This window comes from Berghia stephanieae, chromosome 1 (assembly GCF_034508935.2).
Source record: "Berghia stephanieae isolate SIO BIC M18660-M18661 chromosome 1, UCSD_Bste_1.3, whole genome shotgun sequence".
NCBI lineage: Eukaryota > Metazoa > Mollusca > Gastropoda > Nudibranchia > Aeolidiidae > Berghia > Berghia stephanieae.
The window spans coordinates 102,369,356-102,389,186 of NC_088360.1; the positions used below are offsets into that span (position 1 = coordinate 102,369,356).

At 35.2% G+C, this 19,831-nt stretch overlaps 1 protein-coding gene across 26 annotated transcripts in view; it reads left to right on the plus strand.

Annotated features, from left to right (window-relative positions):
• The first annotated feature begins 1,377 nt into the window (after positions 1-1,377).
• Positions 1,378-19,831, plus strand: part of LOC144962582 (leucine-rich repeat-containing protein 71-like) — a 56,656-nt gene continuing 38,202 nt past the window's right edge. For 12 of the 26 annotated variants that reach the window (XM_078895642.1, XM_078895646.1, XM_078895654.1 and 9 more), the window contains exons 1-2: positions 1,378-1,496; positions 3,318-3,551. In XM_078895642.1, coding sequence (XP_078751768.1) covers positions 3,523-3,551 — 29 coding nt within the window. In that variant the 5' untranslated portion in view covers positions 1,378-1,496; positions 3,318-3,522. Of the gene's footprint in view, positions 1,497-3,317; positions 3,552-19,453; positions 19,536-19,831 lie in introns of those variants that run through there. The other 14 variants (XM_078895655.1, XM_078895663.1, XM_078895650.1 and 11 more) reach the window with 3 other exon arrangements.

Genomic DNA, 19,831 nt, shown 5'->3' on the forward strand with positions numbered 1-19,831 from the left:
TGAAAGTGGGAAAAAATGGTAAATAGAACGAAAAATTAAACTCATGCCACTAATAACCATAAAAACAATGAGACAATAACAATTTGGGGTATCGGACCTGCAAATATGTACACGATGATTTCACCCATTGTGAAACCTGCTCCACGTGATACGGAAACAGTTAAATATGTTCTAACTCAAGCGTGCTCTTCAATTGTTCTCTTGGATAATTTCTCTGACACTCGTCTTATCCTCAAAGTGCAAACTGGTTTAAGTCTCAATGCAACACAACAATGGTATCACAGAACTCGTTATCTACAGTTTATCCATTTTTTACGTAGAAATCTAGGATTATTTCCCCTTGGATCTCTCATTGAGCCTGTTATTTTATTATCAGTGGACCTCAAGTAGACATCAATTTCAGAAAATACTTGAAATATTAGCTGTTTAAGATAAAGTTTAAGTTTCAATTCAGCTCATGACGGTAAGAACTTCTTTAAAAAGTGGAAAAATTTGACTTAATGATTTTCTGAGCACCAGCAATCTTGAATGGTAATCTCTAGTAGCTGAGATTCGAGTGATTGGGGCAGAGTCGATTCGCAGCCCATAACAATCCACGATACAATAAAGATAATTCCACGTGGCTTATTGCTCAGTTTGACTCTCCTTCGAGCAAATCCTTTATATATGAAATGGATTCCCTTGGACAATGGCTCAACGCTTCATTGAATCAACAATAAAAAGAAGAAAAAAACGTCTCTCCATTCCTCTTATTCAATCAACGCACATTCCACATGGATTCCTCTAAAGTTTTTTTAACATTTCTCGTGTATGCCTTTCTTGTATTAAGTTCTTTTCCCTTTATTCATATCGTATTGATTTTGGTTTTGTGCTGCAATTTGAAAAGCCTTTTGATTTTCCTGGTATAAAATCAATGATGTAATATAGAACAAGTTGGGGGATTTTTTTTGTCTTGTTGTTATTTTGTTTTAGGAATAAATAGCCGGGGTATTTTATAGCACTCACTTGTATTCGATGAAAAGGAGGCTATAATATATACACTGTTTCGATTCGCGGTATTGATGGGAGGAATACGATGCATGTTACAATAATACACGGTTTCTTTGAGTTTGAGTGGATATCAGTAATCAATGAGTTGAATGTTTCAAGTCTCCAGCGTTCAAATATCACACAAACGTTTGCTCTAAGAGTGGGTATTATATTTTTCATTATTAGCATTATTGATTCTGTTCCACGAGGAGTGAAATATACAAGCGACAAGATCACGTGATTTTATTCAAATACTGTTTCGAAGAGTTATTTGGAAGTATTGTAGTTTTTTTTAACATTTAAGTTATAGTGTATGTATACCGTCTCACGTGAAAGACATTTTGGGATAGTTTGATGTATAAGACGCCATTTGAGATGATTTCAGTGCTAACCTTCATAGTAGATGTAGATAAAGATTGATGATTCGATATATGTGATGAGTTGAATTCAGATGTGATCTTTCTAATGTAAAGTAATTCAAATTAAAGTGATACTAGGCTGCTAGAAGCGGTGGACTGTAAAAAAATGTATATAACAGCTTTAAAAATGTGGTATTTTGTTCTTTTTTTTAAAGCTGTTATATTCTTTTTTGTTCATTACAAATTAAATTAGGCATAAACGTGCCTCTACACAGTTTATATATATAAATAATAGATTATTAATGATAAGAAGTATTTTAAGTAATTAGGGATGAAACTAGAGACATAGCTTTATGAAGACGTCATTGAAACCACTTTCCTATATATCTATTCATTTTATAAGCTACTCGTATTTATCATCTATTCATTATTTTTTCATTTATTTACATATGTATTTGTATCATTTTGAGATATCATATTCATTATATGCAATACAGCATATCAACTTTGCACTGGTCCCAAATTGTGGACCGTGATTTCAAATTATTTATATTATTATTATTCATTTATTTATCTATTTATTTATTCATTCATTCATTCATTCATTCATTTATTTATTTATTTGTCATTTAACTATTTATTTATTTATCTATTTAATTATATATTACATCTTGAGGCATATCATATTCACTATAAGCAATCAAGTATATTAACTTCACTCGACTTCCAAATTGTTGACCATAATTGCAATGTTCTAGTCCATGTTTAGTTCACGTCTGATTCACATAATCCATAATACCGATTTGATGAGATGGCTACAAATAACCGGATGATGACGTAAGCGAAAAAAAAAGAGAGGATCACCTGATAGTGGTATCATCACACATAGATAATTAAAAAAAACCTTTGTAGTCAGTATTTTCAGAATTATTTATTATGAGGCTTTTGGTTTGTCTGTTTGTTTGTTGTTTTTTTGTTGTTGTTGTTTTTTTTTTTTATTTATTTATTTTTCAGTTTAATAACTGCATCCATTCTTGCCGCACTCTGAAATCACACATTAAAAAATTTTAGCCAGAAAACGTGTCCTTCAAATATCGCTCAATTAAAATGGCCCACATCTTGCCGAAAACCACTCAAATTTGGAACTTCAAGTCCCAGATTTGAAAGTACTTCGACAAGATGAGGATCATATTGAAGCCCCAGTTTGAGAGTTTTTCCACAAGATCGATTGAACTTTGAAAGACGAATTTTATAGCAAAAACTTTTTTAAATTGGCTTTTTTTTCCCAATACGGCAGCCTTCTCCTCTAAATTGTTATAAATGTATCATCTGATTCTCCGTGACTAAATACCAGATTGGAACGGTGGATTACAATTAGAATTTAAAAATTATTCGAATTAAAACGTTTGTTTTTGAAAAATCAAATCACATTACGATATGAACATATTTACAGGTCTGATAACCTGGCCCAATTATGGGCTCGTTTTAACGTTGTGATGGACAATATTTTACCTTTGATTTAGAGCGACGTGCACTTATTTGCAGGTCTGAAAACCAAATTCCTTATGGGTTCATTGTTGTAATGGAAATCTAAAAAAATGACGAAATATATTGCCCATTTACAACAATGTTAAACTAGGCCCATAAGTGGGTTTTGATGTCAGACCTGCATATATATATGTACACGTTGATTGAGATATATTTTTATTACAACAATGAGACCATAACAATTTGACCTGCAATTAAGTTCGGTTGAAACATAATGTCTCATTTCAAAACAATCAATGGCTTAGACCCACCTCAATTAGAAATAAATCTTCAACTCTTCTAGAATTCCGTATTTTGTCTTATTTCCTTTACTTTTAGTTTTTAGTTGTTTTTCTGTGTTCAATTCGGTGTAAAAAATCAATTCTCAAATCGTCGCTGCAGATTGAAGTCGGCGGCCACAAGACAGAAATATCTATGAGTGCATGTAACTTTATTGATAGCTATAAAAATCCATTCGTCACAGAGTGTGGAAGGATTAATGGTTGAGAACCCCGTTGACGTTAATTAAAATCTGTGCTTGAAGTTGTCGATTAAGTGGAATTCGTTGTTGACTTCCTTCCAAAACAGGAAATATATTTTTCAAATTATGGAGGGCTCCCTTTGGAACAAGACAAAGTAAGATATGATTGGTTTTGATTAATTTTAGAATTTCAATATTGTGCCTTTAAGATGGCGCAATCTTTATAAGTCTGTCTTTGAAGGCAAGGCAATATCTGTGAATATTTATGGTTATACGCGTTACAAATGCTATGTGTCATCATCATCATCATCATCATCATCATCATCATCATCATCATCATCATCATCATCATCATCATCATGTCGTCGTCGTCGTCATCATCATCATCATCATCATATCGTCATCATCACAATCAGCATCATTGTCATTATTGCTATCATCATCACCATCATCATCATTATCATTATCATTATCGATATTCATGATATTCCGTAATCATTAAAAAGAATACTTAAGCTTTTATTCAGCCGAATATCCACTAAACTTTAAACGCTTTACAAGGTGTCCCAAGCGAGCAGCAACGCATGGCATATAGGACGAGACACCATGCCTGTAAGGCGACATTATAATTTTATTTTTCGATGGAGACACTCTCTTACAGACCAAGTACTAATTTTACAAGAAATATTTAGTAAAAGGCCAAAAATCATCTTTTGCCGTTTTTTACCTTTAGCAGGTCGAGTAGGGAAAACTAGAAAATCCTACACATCTGAGTTGATAATTTTAACATCAAATCCACTATTTTTACTTGTATTTGACCCGACATAAAAAAAAACCAACTCTGATGGGGTGAGTTATAATGTGATGAATCGACCAAACCTCTGAAGTCTCGATTTTCACGATCGGGAAATCAAAATTCTTAAGCTTAAGTCTACATTCGAGCTTTGCACACCGTGTTTTATTTTATTTTGGGGTCAGACACAGGTCTGATGCGCCAAAAATGAAATAAAACATGGTGCGCCAAGCTCGTATGTAGACTTCAGAGGTTTGATCCACCAATCGTGAAAATCGATACTTCAGAGGTTTGATCCGTCGACCATCAATTTCTTTTTTTTTAATAATCAAGTATTGACAAACTGTTTAGTCGTAGACAATGTAAGCTCAAGAGCAAAAGAAAACAACAAATAAGTTCTATAACTATAACTATAACTATAACCTATGATATAAAAAAAATCCTTTAAATGCAATATCAATATTTGCGCAAAGATTTTATAATATTTTCTCCATATTTTTCTAATTTGCAAATTGTTTAAACGTCATCTCTACCGTACTTTGAAAAAAAACAACACATTTCTAAAATTTTGGTCAGAAAATTCGCCATTCAAATTTCGATTGATTAAATGAGCTTCATTTTGTCAATAACTCTAAAACCTGGGACTTCCTTGAAGACTTTCTTGATGTTCCAAGTTTGAAAGATTTTGACAAAATGATGGTTGTTTTAATTGATCGATATATCTAATTTGACGAACGAGTTTTCTGGCCAAAATTATAAAATTGTGTTTGTTATTTTCAGAATACGAGAGATCGTTATATTATCTGAACTATTAAATTAATACAGCTACTATTGTGTTGAATATACTATTGTGTTGATTGTCTTTGTTTAACTTTCACTTGACATTACTAATGTTGTTTTTAAAATATCGATTTTCTATATTTGAAAATTTGGCCAAAAAACTCGTCCTTTGAATATCGATCGATTTAAACCACCCTCGTCTTTGCAAAAACCCTCAAACCTGGATTTCTTGAGTTTTTACCAAAATGAGGGTCATTTAAGTCGATTGATATTTGAAGGACGAGTTCTCTGGCCAAATTTTTAAATATGTGTTTTTCCAGAGTCCGTCGGGTAAATAACGATCACAAAGAAAGCGTTAATTTAATGATTGTTTTATTATTTTAATGGCCTGAGTCTGAGAAAAAACTTAACCCTTTGAAGTTGATGTTTATGGTCGATTAAAAACATGATGGATTTCTGATTTAATGTAGACAATTAGGTATATGCCCGGAACCAAATGGATTCTGTGTGTGTGTGTGTGTATGTATGTGTGTGTGTGTGTGTGTGTGTGTGTGTGTGTGATACAAAAGAGAAGAAACAAGAGAAAAGAAGAGAAAAGAAGGAAAGAATGAAGGAAATAAAGAAGGAAGGGAAGACAGGGAGACAGAAAACAGGGAGTTGGGGGTGGGAGGGCAGGAGAGATTGTGAGAGTTATCTATGTGAATGGATAGGTGTGAAATATAAAGAGAAAATGAAACAGTAAGGGAGAGAAAGAGAGAGAGAGAGAGAGAGAGAGAGAGAGAGAGGTGTAAGGGAGGAATGAAAGGTGTGTGAGTGCGTGTGCAAGAGCGTTTGTTTGTTTGTAAAAGAGGTAGATAGATAGCTAGATAGATAGATAGATAGCTAGATAGATAGATAGATAGATAGATAGATAGATAGATAGATAGATAGATAGATAGATAGATAGATAGATAGATAGATAGATAGATAGATAGATAGATCGATCGATAGATAACTTTGAACTTTGAACTTTAAGCTTTGAAATATTTGTTGACTGGGCTTTGATCTGTTTGTTTGCTTTTTTCTGTATTAATATATGAAATCAATCAATCAAACAATGAAATTAAAATCAAATTTAATAGTTAGAACTATACAAGATACAGATGGAAGTGAGAGCGAGAGAGAGAGAGAGAGAGAGAGAGAGAGAGAGAGAGAGAGAGAGAGAGAAGAGAAAGAGACTTATCATCGCGAAAACGCTGATGACAATTCATGGAAGTGTTCATGGGATTCTTGATTTCTTAAATATATTTTTCTTCATTCACATCAGTCACTCAAACATACAACATGAAGCTAAGCAATATAACAATACAATATAATGTTTTAAAAACAAATGTGCTAATAGGTTTGTTTGTTTTGTTTTTTTTTAAATAAATCTGCCTTATCTGTCTTTGACATGTCTTGGAAGGGAGTTCCAGATACCAAAATCAAAATCGGGCAAAAAATTGAGTCGACATGTTTTGTCAGTGCAGGGCAGTGCAGCTATCGTTTAATAGACGCGTGAATGACATTAATTTAATGTGATAGTGCCATTGACTACACCTTCAATATTGATGTAGGTTTCTCCATGAATATGTCCTGAACAACGGGATAAAATGCACAGACCAAAGCATTATAATGAATAAGTAAAAATGGATTTGGTAGCCCAATGGCGGACATTGTCCTGCTCGCTTTTGTTTTGGTGGGCCATAATGTTCACCGACGCACACTGACAACACGCTTTATAAAAAATAAGCTTGGTCAGAATTATTTTTTTTACTCCATAAATCGATTGATCAAGATAATCCCCGATTTGTCAATAAATCGCCAAAGAGTCTCAGCGTTCAGAATTTTTGAAAGGGCGGAAGTCATCTAAATCTATTGATATGATCATAAAAAGTTAAAACGTTTTCTCGCCAAAGTGTAATAAATGCGTTTCTTATGTTTTCTAACCAAAATTTGTAAAGCTTTGTTTTCTGTAAGTTGTCTTGCCAAAATTCTAAAAAATATGTTCGGGCTTTTGGATTTTTCTTTTTGGTTGTTTTTGGTTGTTTTGTATTTTGTTTTGTTGTTGTTGTTGTTGTTGTTGTTGTTGTTGTTGTGTATTTTTTTTATTATTCTGGTTGGTTGGGTTTTTTGGGGATTTTTGGGTTTTTTTTTTCTTTTTTTGTTATTGTATCTTTTAAAATTAAGTTTTCCGGCCAAAATCTAGTGTACAGTTATAAAATTATGGGTTGTTGACCTGACGTTTTCTTAGTTGCAGGTCTGGTATCCCAAATTGTTATGGGCCCATTGCTATCGTGAATATAGACTTCTCTCAACCCAACGCAAAATATTCTCCATTACAACAATGTTAAAGCTAGGTTCATAATTGCGTTCGCTTATCAGACTTGCAAATATGTGCCCATCGGGCTGACCACAAGGCGCCTTAGCACAATTGCCGATCTTATTTTGCTGCCAATAATTTTTTTTCTGCTTGTATTTGAGTGTACACTGCTGCAAGCAGGGATCCATATATAACAAGACTATAATTCTCCGATCTCCGTTGTTCTCTTTTATTACCTATATCAAAATAAGCCAGTAATAATAGGTATGTAATAGAGAGAAGCCTGTCATTATTTCGCTGTATGCTTTTGCCACAGAGGAGTTTTAGTCGGTGCGCAAATGTTACCGCATGCTGTGCAACATGTTTTTGTTTTACAATTTATGATTCTTGCACTCTTGCTTTTTGTAATTCTGGACGTGTTCCCAAATCGCTGCTTGAGTTTGCGAGTGCGACTTGGGAAGAAAGTTCGAATTTCAAACGCAAGAGTGCGAAAAATCTTTCATTCTACACCTCCAGACAATACTGATTTCGTTCATTTTCTTTATTGAAAGACAATTATTCTTTTTTTTTTTTTAAAGTAGGGCGGGGGGGGGGGGGGGGGGTCAAATTTGTTCCGTACAGCAGCCTGTGTTAAATTATTGCTCACGAAATAAGAATACCTGGCTGGCACACTTTTTTTAATAAAGGGCAATTTCATCACCCGTTGACTTAAATGATTATTTATAAAAATATACTCGCGCATTATGATCGATCATTTGATTTTGTTAACTGCTTCTGTTGCCCTGTTGCCACATTCACTTGCGCACACCGATGAGACTTTATTGCCTGACCGATTTTGATCGTCGGTGGCGCAAAAGATTCGTCTCGATTTATGTTACTTTTCACATTACAATTGTGTAATAATCAATATAAATGTCTGTTCATAAGAGCCTTTATTTCCCCGTAAATATAAAAGCTGTATTGTAACAACTTATACCATCTTCCTGAAATTTTCACCACAAACCAACTTAAATAGAGATGGAAAACTGAAAAAAAAAAGATGATTCTATCATTTCTGGTTTTTATGCTATTTCACTTCTTTATCGGGTAGTAATAAAAAACACCCTTTATATCTTGTATTGAGAAGTGCTAGAAAACAAACTGGAGTGATATATATACACACACGCGCGCGCGCGCACACACACAGACACACACACACATATATACATTATATCTATTATCTCACCTTTTAAAAAAGATTTCTTGCCTACAGATTTGTTTCAGCCAATGAAATGGCTTCTTCTGGGCAGCGAAATATGTTGTAGATAATTTGTGTTGTTTAATACGGTGCTAATTTGTGCTTATATGTTTGTTTGTAATTACATGTATATGTAGGTGTGCAAAAAAAAGGGGAGGGGGTGAAGATGATATTTGCGTGAGGTTATTGAGGTGAGCAGCAGACTGATAATAGTAGAAATTTTTTTTCTTCTGTGTGGGCACGTGTTAAATATTTCTTTATTTTCTGTTTAGTGTAGCCTTTTGTGGATTCTTAACTATGTGGAATTTTCCCTCCAGACAGAGATTGCATCTTTTTGTTTTTACTAAATAGCTTTTTTGCTTTGAGATGATGCCCCATGTGATGTTATGGCTGGTGTTGGAATCTTTTACTTTCCAGACGTGTTCGCTTAGAGCTGTGGGTGTTCTTTTTTATTGTCGTGTCTGAAGGACGAGGTGTGTTGATTATATCGGGTTTTGAAATGACCCTCTGTCAATCCGATGTAAGTTTTCTGCTTGCTTTGTGTTGTTGTGTGTGACGGTTGCTTTGTATATTATGTTCGATTCGAGGCAATTGCCCCGAAGCGGACAAGTGTCTTTATTTCTGCAGTTGTACTGCTTTCTTGGTGTGGCGTTTTGTTGGTTGTGAACATTTGGGATAAGTCTGTTATGTGCTTTAATTATGTCTCCGAGGTTGTTTATGCAGGAGTAGCTGACCTTTATGGTGTTTCTATTCAGTATTTTGTGTAGCCTGTGGTCATGTGGAAAGAAGGTGTCTATCTGTTTAAGAAATTTTTGTCCGATATTAGTTGTGACATTTTTTTTCGAAAGGGGGGGGGGGGGAGGGGGAGGGGGGGTTGAACCACTTTATGTTGCGTGATCTTGACTTTTTATGCTGAGATGAATTGGGTCTTTATTGTTTATGGGTTTATAATCGAAGGGTTCTGAATATCCACTGTGTTTGAGTGTGTTGATGTAGAGGCCTGCTGCGTATATACATACACACACACACACATATATATATATATATATATAATATATATATATATATATATAATTCACTCACGAATTTTTAAGCCAAAACTAATGTTTCAATGTCCTTCATTTCCTCAGTTTGCATTTGTCCGTAGGATTCTACGGACAATTGCCAACTGAGGAAATGAAGGACATTGAAACGTTCGTTTTGGCTTAAAAATACGTGAGTGAATTTATTTATTTCTATATGCTCCAACCTAAATTATCGAGCACTCTCGTACCTACAAGTACCCACTAACACTCATATATATATATATGCAGAGAGACAATAAAAAAGTTCAAAGATCACCAATCTCATCCCCCCTCCCCAATTATAAATCCCAACAATCAGTGTTATTAATAAAAAAAAATTTAAAAAACGACAAAGCTATTCGATTCAGTATCCTAAGAGATTTCAAATGGGTCCATGCATAACGTATAAGTTTGCTGCTTGTCCAGCAGTCAAGTAGCCAGCGCATGCAATGATAATGCAAACGGGTGGTCGTCAGTAAGCTGACAATATGAAACACTCAGCCAACTGCCCAACACTTGAAATATTATAAGTATCTCAATTCGGATATGCGGTTATTTGGGAATCTATGCATACCTTTAATTGTTGGAGAGTATAGATTAAATTAAAGACTCTTGAATCACTCGTATATAATAGCCAATTTTTCATTTTCAATATTATATTATGCTCTAACCAAAATTATCAAGCACTCCTATAACCTACAAGCATCGCGTAGGAATGGACCTGCTTTTTAAAACCCAAAGTTAACTCTTAAAATTCGATACAAAATAAAAACCTGCAATGAGGACAAGGAATTTCGTTTCTTAAATTTCAAAAATCTAAATCTCTTTTTTTTCCTCAATTTTTTTTCCTTTTTGTCTATTTCAACTGAATACCAGATTGACTCTCTATGTCACATGCTTTGGATAAAGAGAAAGTTCGGATAGACGAGGCGGGTATTGAGGTGAACATGACAAACATATATTCTCCTATTCGGGCAACACTCTGCATTCAAATACATCGATATCTACGTTCAGTTATTGATAAAATGTTCGATCCGGCGCCACGGAGCATTGTTTCGATAACAATGGGAATAATCTTGGGGGAAGTTAAGAACGGTTAGCAGTGTTTAGTATTTAGACACCACAGCCATCCATCCTTCCTGTTGACTCCAATAGTAATGAGCGTGCCGCGTCGATGACTGTTTGTTTTTTTTATTTTTGTTTTTTCATTTTGTCTTTTGTAGTTTTTTTTTTTTTTTTTTTTTTTTTTTTTTGTTTGCATCACTGTTTTGTCTCGTTTTCGATCATACTACTTTTTAAAAAATAACAGTGTGTATAATCATTAAATCAGCACTTAGCCTATTGATCGCCGAGACGAGAAAGAGTTCTATCGGTGATCACATTGTGGCATTAGGCGTTTGGAACTCTTGCTTAAGTCTCCACGGGCAAAATTGTGTTTGGGTTAATTTATAATGTAAACAAAGTAACATAGCTGATCTTCCTCTCAAAATATTATTCTGCAGTTATCTCTATTGATATGACTCGAGCACAGTGGAGAAAACAAAGAGTGAAGAAAGAGGAAAGTAAAGGTTTATAAAATGTACAGCAACAATAGACTATTATGACACATACAAAGTCAACGATAATGGTTTTGGCGTGGCTTTGATAACCACGCATAACCTGCTGCTTTATGTCATGTTATTAATCGTTTAGCACAGAATTGGGTCTTTAATGACAATAAAACTGGACATTAATTTGTGCTTTGGTGCTTTTCCATTATTTTTTTTTACTTCGACATTAGCAACAACAAAAAAATGGTTTTACTTCTAGTTTTGTGTATTTCATAAATGGATTATCTATAGGATGAGTGTTGGATTTTCTACAATGTCTTTTAGAGGGTAAGTTAGAAGTTAAGATGTGTATTTTTATAGAGTGTAGAGCTTGGGGTGGACTCAACGGGTACATATTTGCAGGTCTGACATCCGAACATAAATTATCTGCTTAGTTTCACATTGTTGTAATGGACAATGTTTTGCGTCATTTTATTTCCATTACAAAAAAAAAAGCCTAGATATAATGAATTGGGTTATCAAATCTGCAAATAAATATAATAATATATAAATAATTGAGATTATATATAGCGCAAAATCCACTAAACGTGCTCAAAGCGCTTTATAAAGGGTCTCTAGCAACCAGCAATATGAAACATGTAGAACGACACATGACGCCTGTTAGGCGATATTACATTTTTTTTCCGGACCGAGACACTGCTGTTATCGGCAAGGTACTCATTTTACACGTGAGTACGGTGAGAGAATGTCAGTAAAGAGTCTTTTCCAATGACTCAACTATGTGCAGAGCCAGGCTCGAACCCAGGACCTCCCGATCCGAAAGCAACACTTAACTTGTAGTACGGGGCATGACGCCTGTTAGGCGGTTAGGCGATATTACAATTTTTTCGGACAGAGACATTTCTGTTAACGGCCAGGTACTCATTTTACACCTGAGTAAGGTGAGACAAAATGAGAGTTTTTTCCAAGGACTCAACTATGCGCCGATCGAGGCTCGAACCCAGGACCTTCCGACCTGAAAGCGAGTGTCATACCACAAGATTACATAGCCGCACTAAAATGAGAAGAACTATAGCAAAAAACCAGTTGAGATTAATTCAAGAAACTGTTATTATTCTCCTCAGAAAAATAGATATGAATTTAAACTGAGTTTCATATCGGCCTAATTTTTAACTACGGATCAATTTTCCGCATCAAACTCACCCCTACATGTGTGACTATGTGATCGTGTAGTGTGACACTCGCCCGACGTGAAAATATTTACAGGTCTGATAACCGGAGCCAATTATGGGCTATCTAGGTTTGTTTGTTGTTTTGTTTTTGTTTTTTTTTTTTGTTTTTTTTTAAAGGGTTTTACGGCGCTTGCAACACATTTAGGTCATATCAGCGCCAGATAGGTTTAATATTATTGTAATGGACAATATTTTGTGTCGGTTTGAGAGTGTATCTCCATTACAACAATGAGGATCGTAACGATTTGGGCTACTAGACCTGCAAATGGGTACACGTCACACTCCTTCAGAGCTGTAGAACCAGCATTGGAATCCCGCTCGGAGCGGCGCATACTTGAATCTTTGGAAAAAACTCTTTACTCACATTCTCTCATCGTACTCAAGTATAAAATGAGTAACTGGCCGTTAACAGCAGTGTGTGTCTCTGTTGAAAAATTGCAGTATCGCTTAATAGGCATCTTGTCTCGTCCTACACTTTTGGCTTTTTTGTCATCCACTGTAGAGCGCTTTGAGCACGTATATTTGATGAATACCCGTTTCACGTTGAATCTAAATAAGCTTAAAAGAAGGTATTAAAAAACACAATAAAAATGCAACACAAGATTTAGATACTATCTATCTAGCAGATAAAACTGATACACAAACAATCTCATTTGTTATCTCCGCGTTCTTTACTTTAAAAAGATACTGAGCAATCTGTAGGTTAAAATAAGTCGCCTTTAAGACCCACCTTTCCCACGGAACTGGAGATTATCTGGGGTTTTATTACATGAAACGGACTATGACAGTTTCTTGATAGTATACCTTCAGAGCGATAAGGCCCATAGTGCAGGAGTTTGTCCCGGTTTATATAACTTGAAACGGACAATAGAAATTGCTTGCTGTTTTTTTTGGATAGGACGCTAGTCTATCGCAAAATACTTTCCGACATATCTAACAGACCCAGCTACCCAATCACTGCTGGATGGACAGGGGAGATCAGGGGGACAAAATCTCGACTGCATCGGGATCGAATTCGGTCCCTTTTGTGTATGAAGAAAGCGCTCTACCAGCTAAATTATCTAGAACCCCATACTTTGGATAAGAAGCTGGTTTTTCGCAAACTACTTTCCTACAATCTATATTAGACCTAACGATCCAGATAAGAGTGGGCAAGGATAAAAGGTGCCCTAAGAAAAATTAAACAAGCTCGGATCAAATCAAGCGTGGCTCGGAGGCTTAGCGATACAATGTATAGTTGTCTTGTCACAAAAGTCAAGCAATGTTAAGCGAGATCAGTGGCCAGGTGTGCTGCTGTGATCGTGAAAAATTCTAGTCCTGACGCTTTGTCCTTGGGTAAGGCTTTGTGCATACATTACAGCGAGTACCCAGATATAGGCAATGACGGATATTGTAGACGTGTTAGTACAAAAAGGACGCCTAAAAGGCGATTGGTACTTTATGAAATCGAAATATAATTTCATTTGCTCTGCTGGAAATATAAAGCGCATTGATCATGGTACAGCCATTGAAATGTGTTATTTAAATGTCTATTTTCATGTTGTATTGCGTATGCGTAATATAGCCCCTCCCCTCCCCTCCCCACCCCATCTCTCAACGACCACTATATGTGGCCCGCCGTCTTAAAAGGGTTTTATGTTGGGTTGCTTTAAATACTAAAAATACAATTCATAGCAAAAAAAAAAGTTTCTTTATGTAACGGAAACCACGATCTCATATTTCTGGTCATGTATGTAAACGTTAAAATTGTGCGCGAAGTGGCCAAGTTGTTAAGGCATTGCGCTGCGACCCGGTAGGTCCCATGTGCGAGCTCTACTTCACGAACTTTCGTTTGTTTTGTTGTTTTTTTTTTGTTTTTTTTTTTTTTTGTTTTTTGTTGTTTTTTTTTTCCTTTGGCAAGATTCTTAGCCCCCGATTTGCTCACTTTGGACAACATGGGTGATTACGGCTGACAGAAGACGATCGTTTGATGAATTTTCAATATTCCTTCATGGAATGATTGGCGACCGCATCTCATGATGCCACGCGGCTGCATTTCGTTCAACCGACGTGTACTTTGTTATAGGCTCATTGTTGTAATGGAAATACTCTCAAACCAACGACAAATAGTGTCCCTGACAACACTATTAAGCAAAGGCCATAACCTTTCGATTATCAGACTTACAAATATGAGCACGTCGGGTTCAACTCCTCCCACTTTATATATATAAATTAAATTAAATTGAGCTTTAATATAGCGCAACATCCATTAAATGTGCTCAAAGCGCTTTACATGGGGTCACTGGTCAACAGCAACATTTAACATGCAGGACGGGACATGACGCCTGTTAGGCCGATATTACAATTTTTCGGACAAAGACAACACTTTTAACGGCCAGGTACTCATTTTACACCTGAGTACGGTGAGAGAATGTAAGTAAAGAGCCTTTTCCAAGGACTCAAATATGTGTCGAGCTAGGCTCGACCCAGGACCTTCCGATCCGAGAGCGAGTGTCATACCACGAGACCACATAGCCTCACACACACACACACACATACACATCACACACACAATATATATATATATATATATATATATATATATATATATATATATATATATATATATATATATATTTATATACCGTTTTGAAATGAAACGTTAGCAATGGACAATTTAGTATTTGTTTCAATTTCATAGGGTTTCTTGTACCATTTATCGCGACGTCAGGAACGGGTTAACCTAATCGAAATATTGTAATTGAATTAGCTTTCACCTCAACCTGTTAAGATCAAATGAACCTGTTGAAACGCTTTTACTGTGTAAATATCGGCGTGTAATTTATGATCGATTTAATTCAATGAAATTCGATTGTTCAAAGAATTTACAAGTGGTTGAGGAGTGAACGTGTTAAGCACTTAATAGACTGTGTCGATGTTGTCTGAATAGAATTCGAGACTGTTTACTTTTTCTTTGACGAGATTGTTTTTCTGCTTTTTTTTTCAATTAAGAAAGAAATCAAATGTTGAATTGTTGATTCATTTATGTTAACGCCTTTATGTGCTTAATAGAGCTATCGTAATAAGTATCATAATCCATTATTTTATAATATTATGGTTGGGCCTTTCATTTCTTTATAATCCGTTTAGGACTGTCACAATTCCTTTCACAGTTTTATGATCTTTTGCTGAGGTCAGAAAATGATGATTTTGGAGGAGCGTCAGGGCGTTTTAATAGACGGGAGTGCTCTTCCGTTATCGAGTAAAAATTGTGTTCGTGTCTGGTATAATATTTTTTTTGTCTCATCTGAATATAATATGTCCAAAAGTGGCCACATTGGCTATAAAATTTTGACAGAATGAGGCTATAATTGCAATTTCGATAGAATACAGCGTTTTGTTTATTCATTTGATACACACTAAAATCAAGTTATACACTTTTTTAATAAATTAAAATCAGCTATAAACCCATATACCACTGCTAAGCTACCATTACAAACTTATGGAAATAACTTAACTGGTGGGGACCGGCCGTAAAGCAGGCGGCTTCAAATATGGGAGATGAACAACGGAACAGTTTTTTGGCCTTTATTCGCATATTGAGGCAAGTTTTGATTGGAAGCTGTGAACGGGGACGTATTTAAAGACCTATTGGCAGCATGCGATACAGACTGGTGCGACGAGTTAAAGCTGAAACTTGCGAAGAGCACTAGGGACAGGAAGACTCTGAAGTTGTTTTCATCTATACTAAAAGAAAAACATTTCCTAATCGCTCTAGGAGACTATATAAGCAAAGTCACGAAAATTAGGAATTGTGGCTCTCAAGGATCAGTCTTGGCACCCATTTTGTTTGATGTCTACATCAGCGACATGCCAATAATGTCCTCTCTGAGGATGGATAGGCAGTTGACTGGGTCCTTGCTCATAAGAGCTTTATAAAAATCGAGCTTTTATATAGCGCAATATCCACTAAACGTGCGCAAAGGGCTTTACAAGGGGTCCCTGGCCAACAGAAACACTTAACATGTAGGACAGGACATAACGCCTGTTAGGCGAGTAAGGAATTTAATTGTTTCAAGAGAGTGCGGATATGACCAAACTAAAATCCTGATTTGACTCGTGATATATTTATATGAACATTTGGAAAACTGCAGTCACAGCATTCCACATAAACGACAGGGTAATATTAGATTTTTTTTTAAAACATCAGTCCTCTGAAAAAGCTAACAGGATATACTTAGGATGACGACCAGACTCTCCTGAGGACATCCACTCAGGTATTGTATTTTCCCGCAGCAGCAGCAAAGTATGGGAAAGCCAAGAGGGTAGACGCCAAAATTCGCATGTCAGTGCACGTCAACAACGCGCAAAGAGAGAAACCAAATTAGGGCAGCAATCCATCTCTCTTAATCCCCCCCCCCCCCCTCCTTCCCCTCGATGTCCAGCGGAAGACGGTTAGCAGAAATTTGCTTTACATAAAGGGAGAAGGTATGCCGAGTAACCACTTTCAGGTACATTATGGATGGTGCCCCAAGTACAAGCTTTCCTTGTACTTAGCTTTCCTGGTTTTGGACGGGGACGTAATTACAAGATGACAAATTAAGCCGGCATTGGTGTCGGTGTAGGTTGGATTTTTGGTGATCGTTTATTCTTGTATTTTTTCTATCTGCTTTATCTGGCACTGTTTCATACATACGTTTCATATCCTTGAATTACGAGATGGAGGTGGACTTGGAAGAAAACAAATTCTTGGGGCTAGGACGTGATCTTTGCTGAACTGGGGGCGAAGCTTTGTGGATTTTGTGTATCTTACATCCATCATGTACTAGAAAGAGGGATGCTACCAGCACAAATCAGCCGAATTAGTCACCGTCCTTACAACGCCCACTTCTAGGCTAGAGGCGAGCTAGTCCGAGACTAGAAAACGTTCATGAAATCCGATTTTTTTCTTTTTAGTCATTTACTTTGTTTAGGCTTAAGACTAGCCAGTCATTTACTAGACTGGTAAATAACTAAATCTGGTCCTCGTTCATGAAAACGTGCCCAGAAGAACTACGATGAAATAATTGAAATTGTCTAAGATAAAGGCAAAATTGAATAGAAGTTTTCACCGGTATTCACTTAAGTTAATTTTCTTTTTTATTTATTTTTTAAAATATTTTTTTAAAAAGAATTATACGGTGGCGGGTGCAACACATTTCTTTTGCACAGAAAATAATACCTAGATACTAAAGATATATGCATTGATGCGAGTTTAAAAGATTGGATCATAGTAAGCGTGGAGTCGTGTATTAATAGTAATGTTGTGGTTAACATTGTGATTGTGATTTGTGACAACCAATCGACGTGCATTTATTTGCAAATATGTACACGTCGCAATCAATCCATGTGATAATCTTTCCCGATCTTCGCCCAAAAAAAAAAAAAACACTGTTTTATTTGTTGGTTTGATTTTGTCGTTTTTTTTGTTTGTTTGTTTGTTTTTTTTTTGTTTTTTTTTTTTTGGGGGGGTTGTTTTTGTTTGTTTTTTGTTGTTTTTTGTTGTTTTTTTTTGTTTGTTTTTTTTTTGGGGGGGGGGGGGGTTCTTTTTTTATGTTTGTTTGTTTTGTGTTGATGGTGGAGGGGGGGGGGTTGTGCTGTTTTGACTTGTTTTTGTTTTTGTTTTTGTTCTTTTTTAAGGGGTTTCTTCTTCTTCCTCTTCTTCTTCTTCTTCTTCTTCTTCTTTTTCTTCTTCTTCTTCTTTTTTATTATTATTATTATTATTATTATTATTATTATTATTATTATTATTATTATATTATTATTATTATTATATTATTATTATTATTATTTATTATATTATTATTGTTTGCTTGTTTGCTTTTGGGAAAATTTTGAAATAGTAGCATAATAGGATATTGCTGAGGATAGAATGACGGCGATTTATAAGAGAGGGGGTGAGGGGGGGGGGGAATTATCATTTACAGTTAATTTTTTAAATCTATCTACTGGTTTCGAGTCGAGGCGTGGGTTTAAAGACCAAATTTATTTAACCTTTCGTTTTCTGTTGTTTTTTTTTTTTCATTTGTTTGTTTGTATTTTGTTTGTTTGTTTTGTCTTGTTGTTTTTTGTTTTTTCTTTCGGGGGGGGGGGGGGGGGGCGGGGTCTTGGTTTGTTTGGGGTTTTTTGGGGGGGTTTTTGTTTTGTTTTGGGGGGTTTTTTGGGTTGTTTTTGTTTGTTTGTTTTTTGTTTTGTTTGTTTTTGTTTTTATTGTTTTCATCTCATGTTTCTGTTTTGTTTTTGTTTTATGTCTGTTTTATTTGTTTTATTCAGTTTTGTTGTTCTTGTTGTTGTTATTATTAAAAAGTTATTTTATTGAAATGACAATTTGTTAATAATATTAATAGGGAAAAAAAACAGGACTGTAAAATCATGGCAGACTACCAGACTGATTTCCTTGTAGATTTTCAAAAGGGACATTGTTTAACAAATCTCATGATGACTTTTTCCATTTCTTTTGTCTTTCCTTTTTTTTTTTTTTTTTTTTTTTTTTTTTTTTTTTTTTTTTTTTTTTGTCGCGGGGGGGGGTTCAAAAATAGTAAGGTGAATACTATGACTGTGTTCATTTAATTTTCCAGAGATAGCTATATTGATTATTATTCAAACGCGTTTTATTATAACATTCACGTAAATTTTTTAAAATCAAAAGATAAACTTATTGATCTAGGATAACGAGAAAAGAAAAGAAATAATCTAGGTCTAGAGCCTATTTGGTGAGAACAAGGTGTACATCGGTTGAGAACAAAATGAATAATAGGTATCGAAAAACCAGCCTTCTCACATAATTCATAATGAATGGAACATTTCAATGGAAGGGGAATAACCATGTTAATAGGTGGTTGGTTACCATCCATTCGCGCAGTAATATACAAAATTTTGTTACAGCCTTTGTTCTGTCTACAGCTTACTTCTATTCCAAGCAAATGATATTTAATAGATTTAAAATATAGAAATATTGTCCTATATAAATCTGACTTGTTTATTTTATGATAATATCCTAGAACTATTTTAGCGAATGTAGTTCCGCTATGTGTGCCAGGACGTGGTCAACGAAATGTTTACAAATGGCGGCTGTGTAGCTGAGAACCGCGCTGTTTCTGCCATTTTCATATTTTCCCTGAAAGGTATTTTGTGACCTTATGATTACTATTTACGTTATTTTTAAAAGCGTATAGAGATACTGTGGAAACGGTTATATAACTTGCAAATGTTATGTTAATGGATTGACACGTATTTAATTGTTCGACAAACCCGTCTTTGTTATTGAGTGACTGTTTGCCTACCTCCCTGTCCTGAGTCTCAGAGAATGATCAATCTAGTTTCTTTTAACTTTGTCAGGGCTATAGTTACCTTTCTAATATTCTGTCAGTTTTATCTGCAATACGGTACCCACTGTTTTTATTCACTGTTGCTTAAATTT